Source organism: Callionymus lyra, chromosome 11, assembly GCF_982586985.1.
Source record: "Callionymus lyra chromosome 11, fCalLyr1.hap1.1, whole genome shotgun sequence".
Classification (NCBI taxonomy): Eukaryota; Metazoa; Chordata; class Actinopteri; order Syngnathiformes; family Callionymidae; genus Callionymus; species Callionymus lyra.
In genome coordinates, this window is record NC_141828.1 from 21129114 (window position 1) to 21142198 (window position 13085).

The window sequence follows — 13085 nt, forward strand, 5'->3', positions numbered from 1 at the left end:
GCTGTTGAATTTCAATACATCACCATGAACAAAAATATTGATATATATTGTTGTATGCTTTGTTCCTACACCCCTATGCTGTGCATTATAGGCGACTTAGTTTCTGCCGTTTATAATTGGCAGATTTAAGTATGTTCACAGATGCATTTGCTTCGTCCAATCATCACAACCTGAGCTGGCTTTGAAAGCCTTGATGCTCAGTACTCACCCAGCCAGCTCCTGTTCAGGTAGACGGACACAAACACGGGCGGGACGGTGAAGAAGTCGACCACGGAGTTGACTTCCAGCCAGAACCACAGCTTATCATTTGCCGCAATGAACTGCAAACGCCAAAATAAGGATGTTAAAATTTGAAAGGTTTGATTTATTCAGAGTGTCCCCAAAGAAACCCCGGTCCTCAATTTTAATGGCAAGCTGTCCCTCCTCCTGCCAACACAGCACCAGGAATCACAAAAGACGCATTCCTGTTGCTGAGTCACGCAAGACGCCATAAGCAGCTTAGAGGTTTATTTATTTATATAGTCATTTGGGATGGGATACAGTAAAACCACTTGGATGCCATTTTGGTGTGTTGAAAAATAATTTTAAGAATACGAAACAAAAACAAACAGTTCAGGAATTAATGCTCAGCATGATGGTGGCAGCTTACCCTCAGGCCAAAGTAAAGTAGAAAGAAGACATTGAAGGCCATATCGATCTGTAACGTGAAGTCTTTGTAGAAGTTCTGGCAGGATTCAATTGGACTGGGGAAGAAAAAGAAGAGAGAATAGAAGGTTAAACTCATACTACTGTACTTTAGTAATCACTTTTTTTTAAAACCTAGCAAACCAAGGTTTCTCAGCTCCAGGTACAAGTTTACCCTCATTCAAACACATTGCAAGTGTTAGTGCACAAAATATTCACGCTGATGGTCTGGGATCGTCTGTTAAAACAAGCTTAAAATAGACTTCTTAAACCTTTTTTTCAAAACAATAAAAAAAAAAAAATCATACTTATGTTCATTATTTCTCTAGAAAGAATCCCTTCAATAAGCACTGTCATCGTTTTTGGTCTTTCTATCCCTAGACTGTTGTTAAAAGAGATTTTATTCAATTCTAATCAAAAGAAAAACATGTCACAACACAACCAACTAGAAATAAAAGCTAAGAAGTTTAGTTTGACAGTTTAAACGGCCCAAATTCATTATTGATATCGTCAAGCATCTGTACAGATATAACTGGGTATAAATCCGTTTAATATAACCCTATGAAAAGAATAATCAGTCGGATCTGCCGCATAATTCAGGTTTACCTTTGAATGATTAACTAATAGGAATTTATGAAATCATTGATGAAATCATGCAGAAACTCATGACACATACTCATAAGGACACGCTAGGGGCAACCTTTGGGAAGAAGAATCCTAAGAGAGTGTTTAAATGAGCTGTACGGAGCACTCGACCAATGAAGACTTACTGAATAAACAAACCCTGCAGACGTAGACACGTTCTGTTTAATCATTCCACAAATCAAATATCGTGCCACATGACAAACCGCTTGCAACGGCTGACCGACTCCAGACGAATCGCTCCGAGACGATGATCCAATGTCTAATTCATGTAGAGTATCCTGAGGACATGTGTGAACTTTATCCCGGTAAAAATGTGTAATTAGAATGCGTCTGTGTCAAAGCTTTTCTTATTTATTTGGCTTATTTTTCCGCTAGTGAAGCAGGGGTTAATTTTGCCTACGACCCCTGCTTCCATTGATCCATTCTGACCCTTCAATTATTTACTCAACACCAGCCACTGACTCCAACAAGCTCCAGAACATCACAACCAACATGAATTATTCTGCACCACTTTACTATTATTTTAACTTCCATTTTCTCCGTATATCGTGCTGCCAAAAACCAGCCCACCAACTCACTTCACTCACTTTTGTATAAAACCACTCAGCCTGACAAGACGAATGAACACATGCACGAGCACACGGTGCACGCTGAAGACACCATTTGGAGAGGTCACTGTTGCACCTCCCCTTGGGCCCAGTTCTGGCCTATTTCTAAATCAGTCATGTGACCTATAGCATTCAAATTAGAAAGGATGGAATGTCAGGAAAGCCAGAGCTAGGTCGAAAAGCTTGTCCTGGAAACACAAATTTACAAAAACAGTTGTAAAATCCAAAACATATTAACTAATTAACCCTTATAAACATATTGAATGTACATAAATAAGCTAGAACCTCTGAGCATACTTTGGCCATCAAAGAACTCTGGTTTCCTCCCACAGTCCAAGAACATACAGATCTATTTCCTCTAAATGGTCCATAAGTGTGACTGAGTGTGTAGATGTGTAACTCTGATTACAATCATATTTTATCACACAGTGATAGTTAAATACATGCTGTGAATGTTTATTTGTTTTGTTTACAAACAAAATGTCAAGAATATTTCATTAAATGTGGGTCAAATTTTGTTAAATTTACTCCCAGAATCAAAATGAAATTAAGAGCCACGCTGAGAAGAGATAAATACAAAGTAATTGCTTAAGTTGAATTAAACTAAATAAATGATACTGAAGTGTAATATTGAAATGTTTTTAACAGTGTGAAGAGTCAATATAAGCGGGGGAAGTGTGCAAGTGTTATGTTAAATGCCAATTTTATACTGGTAGATATCCATTTGGCTTTAGGCTTGAATTTAAATTAAATCATCTTGGGGTTTTTTTTCTAATCTAGGTCAAAACTGTTTTTATTTTTATTTTACAAACTGATGCGAGCGTCCCTCAAGAACATGCATTGTATGTACATGTGTTGTTCATATAAATTATTGAATCCAAGCTTGAAGAATCAATATCTGCAACATCACGATGAATAAATTATGTCTATAAAGCTTCTGTTTGTATTTCTGTCGCTATTAAAGCTACAGAATTACAGTAGCACAGAATAGAAGAAAGCTACTAAACAAACTCAATTTCAAGATTATTTATTTCCCAGTTATATAACTTAAAGTGTAAATGGAAATGTAAATTGGGAAATATACAGTATGTCTGACAATAGCTTGTACTTAGGATTGAAACTAACTAGAATATAAAATATGTCCCTTTTGAGATTTTGTTGTTTCTCCTGAAGGCTAAACTTGGCTCATGTATCTCAGTGTCAAAATGTCTGGATAAATTGGAGCAGTTTTTATTTTATTCAGGCCTCACAACACAAAAGGCTCTTTTTGTGTGAATAACATCGACTGTCTGGCCCAAAAAAAAGAAATCACTCCCTGGACTTGAATACAAACATGTACGAACATTGTACAAAATAATTATTGCATGTACGATGATCTCTTGACCTGAATATACTCATGAGATTATTCCAGATTGGAAGTTTCTATTCTCTGATGACACAGCTTATTCCAAAATGACAATGCCGGGATGGGTCGGGCTCAAAGAGTGGTAAGGAAGCATGATGCAACCTTTTTACACAAGATACTTCCAACACAAAGTGAAACCTTTTAGCAATATTTAGGATGTGCTCAAAACTCCCATAGGTTTATTTGGTCTAAAACGCAAATATTGAACTGTTAAAGTCTTCCACCTAAAATGCAGTAAGTCCCTCATTAAGACCATGTTTTGAACTTATTACTTTATAAAGTTCTCCCCCGTCTGAAATCTCAGCGAACGAGAGGTTACGAGAGCAGAGTCCATTATGATGTATTAATGGTCTTCACTCCTCCTCCATAATCCCGCCCTGCTTTGTTTATACAACGATTGGAGGTGGAGACTTCAATTGATGACAAGTGCTGACAAACCTTGACGCTTAACCAATCACATCAGAGTGGGTGTGGTTATGGTAAACAAGATTTAGTTTCCAGAAAAATAGTGTGTGCTGGGTGTCGGCGGGGCTTAAGCACATTTTCTAAAGTAAATATTTCAATGAAAAGAGAGTTTTGTACAAACAAACACATACTGAAGATACAATAGAGACCAAGATACATTTAGGACACGCTTAAATCAACATTAGTTGAACTTTAATGTCTTATAAAACATAGACACATTAACAGAGACGAAGACACAGATAAGTACGACAGTCTGTGAGACAGGTTCCCAACCATGTGTCTGCTTCAGGAACATATCACACTTCCTCACATTAACCTCCTCCGACCAGACGTTCTTCCGCTGTAAAAACCAAAGCAGACAGATACATCTAATTCCTTCGCACAAGGGCAGAGGGTGGCGAGCTAAAAATAGCCGAGCACACCTTCAGTCGGGCCGCCAGGAGCACACCATTGGTCAGTAGCGTGACCTTGCTCCGCCACAGGAGCGATAATCAAGGGCGACCACTGAGTAACAACACTCTCTGCCAAAGGCATCTCACCGGATCCGAGTCCGTCATCGTACCCTTGCCACGTCCAACTACCGTCCAGAGATTACTCAGTGGCAGCATGAACCCAACATACACATATACATACATGAGAGTGAACCATTATTGAATCTTCCCCTCGCGACAGCTCCACCGAGGGAGACGGGTCGGGCTGGCACTTGAATAATTGATCCAAGTCAAGGCACCGCTCTAAAATGAAATACTTTAGCACCTTCGGCTTTGATGGGCAAGTGAAGCTTCTGCAGCTCTAAAAATAGAACACTCCCTTTTTTTCATCCAAATGCAAATGACTTGCATCCTGCCTCAAGTGTTTCCTCCCCACTCAAGAAATGATTTATTCCTAAGTGTCGGGCGCAGTTTTTTAAAGCAGCAGATAGTAAACCTCATTTGAATATAGAGGGGGAGTCGGGGGTTCAGATAACCCAAGAAATAAACCACATTCATCCTGGTTTTCAAAGTTCAAAGATAGTTAGAAATGTTCATTTTAAGGCTACAACAGTTACCCTTTACAAGAAAATGATCAAATATCTTCTTCTTTTCTTCTATCAGTGTTTTTGTTTCTACAAACTATCATGTTTTTTCTTTCAGTTACTTTTAACTGAAGTGCTTCACATGAATTAATCAAAGCAGCCTGACAGCCTGGAGAGTCACATGGGTAACTTTATGCCAAGTGTTAATAGAAAAAACGTTGGAACCATTTTGTATTTTGATCGTCCGCTAATAGCATTTTAAAAAATGAAATGAAAAACCTTTGGCCCAGGTGTTTTTAAAATTCAATGCAAATTTAATGTTTTAAAAAAAAGCTACAAATCCACTAAGGTTTTATTAATTTTCATTTGGGGATTATTAAGTGGACTGGGCTGACAGTCGAATAGGTCCTGCTGTGCTTTGTGCTTTGGTCTAAAAATAGCTGTTTTTTTTCTCATCACAGAGAGATATCACGCAGCAAAAAAAGCCACTTTTACTTCTATGTCGACTCTGGTTTTCGCTTGAGAAAAAAGTGTGCCGGGATCAAATCTGCAACCGCAAAGAAGAGAGTTAATTAGTGTTTGATTTGCGTTTTGCCTCATTTGCTTTTTCATGAAAGAGTAACAAGATTCAGGGAAAGGATGTTCTACAAAACAACAATGAGATACTATAACTAGCATCATTAGGATGTTTGTACATGTAAACATACGTTACATGATTTGTTTAAAATACAACTATATTTTCTAAATATAATAATGTTTAATCTGGTGCATTTTAAATAATTAAGTAAGTAAGAAGGTAATTTAAATTCGTAAAGCACCTTTCACAGACAGGTGTTTAAATGACAGAACAATACACGCTTAAAATACATACACGTTTAAAAACTTTAAAAGGTCAAGACAACATAGTGACAAACATACAGTATCAGCCCCAAGATCATTAAGAAAAATCATGCACGAATAAAAAGGTCTTAAGAAGCTTCTTGAAGGAGTCAGTAGACTCCAATAAACGCAGAGAGAGAGGAAGATCGTTCCAAAGCTCAGGAGCAACAGCCTGGAAGGATTTCTCTCCTCTGGTCCTGAACCGTGTGCGAGGAACCATCAGTAGATTCTGAACCACAGACCCCAGAGCCCAAGCTGGGATGTAAGGCTGGATCAGATGTAAGGAGGAGCCTGACCATGAATAGATCTGAATAAAGAACCAGAAATTTAAGGATCTGGGAAATGTGAGTCCTCCTACTAGAGCACCTCAGAATTCTCGCTGCAGAGTTTTGTCTGTGTTGGTCTCTTGTGGTATTGCTATTGTTTGTGGTGAGGTTTTGCTCTATAATTATAGTGATTTAAAAAAAAAAAAGTTATGTTTGCTGTTGGAACTAGTAAAAGTTAAACGAATTGTATTTGGATGTTTTTACCTGCATTGTTTTTGGACAGAGATGAAGACAAAGACAGCTGTGCTCCAGTCGCTACATTAAAATTAACAAAAAAAATTGTTTATAACTCTAAAAAGAAACATATTACTCGAAAAATAATCCCAACCATTAGTCGACAAGAGGGTGAGTAGAAAATAAGGGAAATTTGAATTTTGGGAATTTTACATTGTGGCTTTTGAGACTGTGTTGGTTATTGAAATGGTTTTGCTGTAGTAAATAATTTTGGTTGCATTGTTACAGTGCTGTGAAGGGAGTTGGTGCTTCTTGGAGGTGGATATCATTGTGGTTGTTGAGGGTTCAAATATTGTTACTCTAATGTTTGTGGACGACGTGCTGGTTTGTTGCAATGGTTGTCCAGGTGGTGTTTCAGTTGTTTCAGTAGTACTTGATGTGGTGGTGTGTCCAAACCAATTAATATGAAACATCTTGTTTTTAATTGACAAAAAAATGATTGATACTCAAACTCATTGTGATATTTACACATTCATTCATCTTCCTGCTACATGTACTTCATGTCTTCTTCTTCCTCTACTGCCTCCCTTCATTTTAATGATTTGACATTGACTGGCCACTAATGAAACCTTGTGAGACTGAAGACGACTCGTCATGGGGAGTAAACAACTGTGAGCGAGATACGTGACGGCGCAGGAGTGGGATGGGGGTGTGCAGTAGATGAATCGTTGAATATAGAAACAAAACTGGGACAAGAACAAGGGCATCCCTTAAAGCCTGCAGAGACTCTGCCCTACATTCCTGCTTATTGGTGAGATGAGAGCCGAAAGAAGAACTATGGGGGGCTGGAGGATGGACCGAGTTATTAAAGTGGATTGGCATGTGGGTGGGAGACGACTTTTGAGTCTTGCCAGGGAAGGAAAACAAACATGTGGGGAAGAATAGCTGTGTCGTGATGTTGCAGACTGATGATAAACCAGCGCATTGTAAAACCGAACAGAGGTTTTTTTTTCTCTCAAATGAAGATTCATCCTATTCATTTATTTATACCACACGATTGTTGAGCTCGTTCAAAGTGATAGTTCACCCAAAGTTCAAATATCACCCATTTTCTACTCGCACTCATGTCGACTAAGCGTTGGGATTATTTTCATAATCTGTTTCTTTTTAGAGTTATAGACAAAACTGTTTTTTCATTTTAATGTAGCGACTGGATCTCAGATGTCTTCGTCTTCATCTTCATCCAAAAAGACAAAAATCCAAATAGCTCTAGACTGCTCGTCTGTAACGTCCCTTCGCATTAGGAATTGTCCAAAAACACGTAAAAAAGTATCTTTTAAGTTTGTTACGTTACAGATGAGCTATTTGGATGTTTTTAAGTGTGTTTTTGGACAAAGATGAAGACGAGGACAACTGAGCTCCAGTCGATACATTAAAATGAATAAACATTTTTGTCTTCAACTCTAAAAACTAAAGGATTACTCTGAAAGTAATCCCAACCCTTGGTCGACATGAGGGTGAAAAAAAAAAGGATTTTGGGTTAACTATCCCTTTGAGAGAAATCAAGGTTTGCAAGTCCCTCATTCATGCATCCAGACACTGATGGGAGTAGGCTGCGATGCAGCGTGCCCGCTTGTGTTATGCGATATGACAGAATCATATGTGAAGCTGGGATTGAACCAGCAACTTCTTTGTAAAAAGCAAACCACTCTACTGTCTGGCAGAGACAAAAATATAAATAAAGTATGTATAGAAAAAAGTCCTTTGAGAGTTTAATTCAAGAAAACGATACCTTGATAATAACCAATAATTATCACATCAATAAGTATAACAGTGTACCTACAATGACACACGATTTACTATTGATTGATCAACGCCTTTTAAAAAAAAACTAAAAAACAAAGCTGTTCTTGTCTTTTTTACATGACTAATTGTTTTCAAATACACACAGCTATTAAACACATCAATAGTATTTTTTATTGAATGAATCAATAAAGTCAAAGTTGTTGTCCAACTAAACCAAGATAAGACTTTATCCAATTGAGGCCAATTTGAAATAATTTTACCAAAATGTAAGACTTTTGACAACACATCATTTAAAACGCTTTGTTTATGTTTCATGAACATTCAGAAATTTTGCAGTTGGTTTTACTTAATAAATTGTTCCAGGGAAAATCCCATCAAAATCATTCATTTGTCCTGCAACAGCAAGGCTTCCTTTTCCACATTAACCCATATTGCACTTACAATTTAATGACGCTGGTACTCTTCCAGTCATTATTTCCAGTATCCTTCAATCCTCGTCTTCCTACCATAAAATTAATTAACTTCACTCTCGAGTCTTTGAGAAAATATGTTTGTTCTTTACGCAGCTTGTTAAAGGTCAGTCTGATAATGTCACTACTCACATAAAACTGTGCTACTTCTCTCTTCCATTAACATTTAGCACCGACTTAAAAGGTCATAAAGATGCAGCGATTGTAAAAATGTTGTGATTAAGAGCAAATATACAAGTTTAATTTAGAAGCAAGGATAAGTCTTTCAGAATCTTTTAGTTGGTTCTGGGTGAGGTTTGTTAGCTTGTGTTCAGAGTTATGTGGTAAGCTGATGCTATATCAAATAGAACGTAGCAGACCGTAGAATAAGTCCAATAAATCTTCATCGGAGTGCAAGTGGGAAAGATTTACTGTCAGGGAAAATTGTGAAATATTGTGCACATAAAGGTCTGCAGCTGTTGAAGGGACTGGAGCTGGAGGTTGGGGTCACTCGGTGGAATTAACCAATTCATTTTAGACATGTCACAGGATGAGAATCTATACCTTTTTGGTTTAAAGGGATGTTTGGGGGGAAGGTAGACAACCATTTCCTTTAAATTTACTAAAGGTAAACACAATATAATCATTGTAGCATTATTGTGGGGCTAGTGAAAAAAATGCTTGTGAATACTGTTCAATTGTTAAGTCTAAGTTAAAGCCATAGTAATTATTAAGGATTTGAATGGGGGGCTACAAACTAAAGGTTTTAAGGTTTGACGAAAACCATTCTTAATATAAGGCGAAAACCTTAAAACAAAGGGTTACAGGTTTAAATGAATAAAAGTCATTGTTTTATTAAAGTTCAACTAATGTGTTGATTTAAGTGTGTCTTAAATAGATATTGGACTCTATTGTACTCATCAGTATGTTTCTGTTTGTCCAAAACTTCCAAACTCTTTTCAAACTCTGCTGTGTCAATCATCAAGAGTTTGTCCCGCATGTCATCAATCCCGGAAGTCTCCACCTCCAAGGGACTCGTTGTATAAACAAAGCAGGGCATGATTACAGCTGGCTGAAGGAGGAGTGAAGCCATTATTACGTCATAATGGACTCTGCTCTCGTAACCTCTTGTTCGCCGAGATTCCAGACTTTATAAAGTATAACTTTATAACACAGTCATAGTGAGGAACTTACTGCATCTTTGAGAGAAATTCTTCAATATTTGAAACGAAATGTGGGTGAGTCAGAAAACTTGGGATTTGACTTTAAGTGTTTAAGTGCGTTTTGAAATGATTGCAATTAAAACATATTTGCCACCTGGGTGGAATCATTTGCAACAAGATTTGGTTTAAAAACCACTACACACGCTTTAATAAACGTGTTATAATTTCAAACATTATGAATTATAACTGCACGAGTCATTTGAAACCTAGTGTGGAAGTGGCTCCTGCAGGGAACGGACAGATGCCAGGACTGCAATTTGTCTGTGGGCGTCTGCCAAACTGAAGACACACACACAGCTGACAATACACAGAGAAAAGATCCCGAAAACACACAAGACCATCGGACTGCCCCCCTGTTGCCATGGCAACCGACAGGGCCTCCCATTGACAAAATTCTCGGATGCAGATGTGTTGTGTTTTTGTGAGCCGAGTGGGGGTGTAGATTGGTGGAGAAGGCGGGCATGTGCGGATGAGTAAGAGCGCACGTGCCGCCGCCATTCACATCCAACCAGGAGTTCAGAACGTTCACGTGCGACGCCGGAGAAGTCTTGAAACGGGGAAGAGATTCATACTTACTCTGATGAATCTATGAAGTATATTCCAAGAGCTCCAATACTCAGCGCAAATACCAACACCACCTGGAATGAGAGAAAAAGGCAACAATTATTATTCCACTGGTCTGTAGATGAACACACAGTTTGTCACACAGCGCCCAGTTACTGCACGAGGGGCAACAAAGTTCCAGTTGAATAATGAACGACCTCCATGTCAGCAGACGGAGCTCGTTGACGGACAGCAGTGTAAGACACTGTTGTCCTAGGCTGGCGGTGAAAGGACAAACAAACGACTGTGACGCTGCAATCGGGAGCGACAATGTGTTTTCGCGAGGGCTGAGAGGATCCGGCCTATCGAGTGGCGACATGTTCTCGGATGCACTTGCTGAGTCAATGTTTACCGGGCGCTGTCAGTGGCAATAAAGAGTCGGGGAAAGTAAAGTCGTAAAAACTTGGTGGTGAAGAAGCAAGTCCTTCTGGGAAATCTCCAAGTATTACACAGAAATTAAATTAAATAAGTGTGGTTAGCGGGATCGCCTTACAGCAAGAAGGTAAAGGCGACTTGTGACCTTTATGTATGGAGTTGGTATGTTCCCCCTGTGTTGCGTGGGTTTACTCCGGGAACTCCGGTTTCCTCCCACAGTCCAACAACATATAAAGGTTGATTGGGAACTGTGGGAAACTGTCAGTAGTATCCTCTGAGCACTGTCATCAGTGAGCAGAGAAGCAGAATGAGTGCACGAATGCTCCTACCCAGGTGCAAAACAAATAGACTCAGGGACTCATTCATCCCTCGGGCTATTAAATTGTACAATTCTGAGTTCGGGGGCAGGAGTGCAGTGAGAGTATCTGGATGTTCTGTTCTATGTTAGTCTTTGTATCCTTTGTCTTTGTTGTTTTTCTTTGACCTATGTTCTTTGTCTTTATCTTTAGACTTAGATTGTGTCATCTTGTTCTTCCTCTTTATGTTCTTCTTCTTATTTTATTTTTTATGTATTCTTTTTTATTGTTTATGAAAAATTGCTGGCTATTGGTAAAAAACAATTTAATCAATAAAGTTTTACCTTACCTTACCTTACCTTAGTCATGAGTGTGTGTGTGTGTGTGTGAATTATTGTCTGTCTTAGCGTGCTCTGTGACAGACTGGCGTCCTGTCCAGGGTGTCCCCTGCCTCTTGCCCGAAGAAACTGGGATAGGCTCCAGCCCTCCGCGACCCACAACAAGGGATTAAGCGGCATTGAAAATGAATGAATGAAAAAGTGTTGAATGATATTTTGGTTGAAATGTTCCTGGCATCTGAACTAGACTAGAAGAAGAGAAGACGAACAATTCTTCCAGATCTGGTCATTCCCCCTATTCATCCGTCCCACAATTGAAGCCAATGTTCCCGCTGACCAAGTCGTTCATTATTGATGATGGGTGCTTGATCACTTTCATGTAATGATCTTCTAAATGAGATGATGCTTTGTGTTCCTAAATGCGGGACGGCTCTGGATGATAACAGGGGTCATGACAGAGTCAAACACTGAGCAGCTTAAGCTAAAGTTCTGAGAAAGAACTACATTTTTGTATGAATTGAAACTACTAAGGACAGAAAAAGAAAACATTTAATCCAAGTTCACATGACAGATCTTAAAGTGTCAGTGAGTAATCTGTTCCTTTTTAGAGTTATAGACAAAAATGTATGTTCATCTTAATGTAGCGACTGGAGATCAGTTGTCTTCGTCTTCAGCTTCGTCCAAAATGACACTTAAAAACATCCAGCCTTTTCACTCTACTGTCTACACTGGAAGCGTTTGAGATATTTACTTCCTGTCTGTGAAGCATGTTGGCCTAGCAGCTAACCTGGCAGCGTCCGCTAAAAACAATCTTAAAATCTCCAGCTTCAAGTTTATCCTCATTCTAATACATTGCAAGTGTCAGATTTACACTGATGGCCTGGTATCTTCCACTCAAAACAAACTTAAGAGATACATTTATTCACGTTTTTTCCAAACAATTCCTCATGTCGAGGCATCAATACAAGATGGACGTTACAGACGAGCAGTATGGAGGTATTTGGATGTTTTTAGGTCTTAAAAACTCTAGAAAACTCTAAAAAGGAACAGATTACCCTGAAAATAATCCCAACCCTTAGTTGACATGAGGGTGAGTAGAAAATGAGTAAAATTTGAATTATGTATGTTAATCTTATTATCTTTATTAATATATTTATTTTTGCTCCTCGAATGACAAACACATTTAATTGGAAACTGTGTTAGCTGTCGTGAAAACTAAAGCGTCACCAGACCACCATCCACCTTTGTATTTACCGATTACAAGAACACCTCGGTTCTTATACCTTCAAAAGCACTTCAGCGAAGGTGGAAATAAATACAAGTGCCGTCTCCAACCCACTGCTATAAAGCATTTTGTGTTTACGATGTGATTGGTTGAGTCTCTCAGGTAAAGTTGCGTTAGTTGTTACATTTCAAAATCAATCAACTGAGAAAATATGAAATATTTCATGGTGCTGCTAAAGAACGTCCTCACTGACAATCTTCAGACCCGTCACAAAGAACCTGAGCCAGCGTATTCAGGACAGATAAATAAAAGGTGAAAGGTTGTGCACGAGATAGACAAAAGAAGAGATGGAGGAACAGATAATAAATGAATAAAAGCCAGCAGCCAGAGGTCGTTGGTAAAAGCCGAGCAGCGAACAGCGATGCGTTGAGGTGATAAGACGCGTCATCATCTTATTCTGACCCGGTTATTCAGCTGTGAAAGCCTATTTTCTCATCCATCCCCCCATCCGGACCTCAGTTCATCTCTGACTCTCCACTATGAAAACCTGTCAAAACCTACATAAGCAA

General features: G+C 38.7%; 1 protein-coding gene across 18 annotated transcripts in view; it reads right to left on the reverse strand.

Annotated features, from left to right (window-relative positions):
* kcnma1a (potassium large conductance calcium-activated channel, subfamily M, alpha member 1a) overlaps positions 1–13085 on the reverse strand; it is a 174516-nt gene that overhangs the window by 80337 nt on the left and 81094 nt on the right. For all 18 annotated transcript variants that reach the window (XM_087803093.1, XM_087803088.1, XM_087803091.1 and 15 more), the window contains exons 3-5: positions 10256–10317; positions 650–743; positions 209–320 (exon numbers count right to left, since the gene is read on the reverse strand). In XM_087803093.1, the coding sequence (XP_087659219.1) occupies positions 209–320; positions 650–743; positions 10256–10317 (268 nt within the window). The remainder of the gene's footprint in view (positions 1–208; positions 321–649; positions 744–10255; positions 10318–13085) is intronic.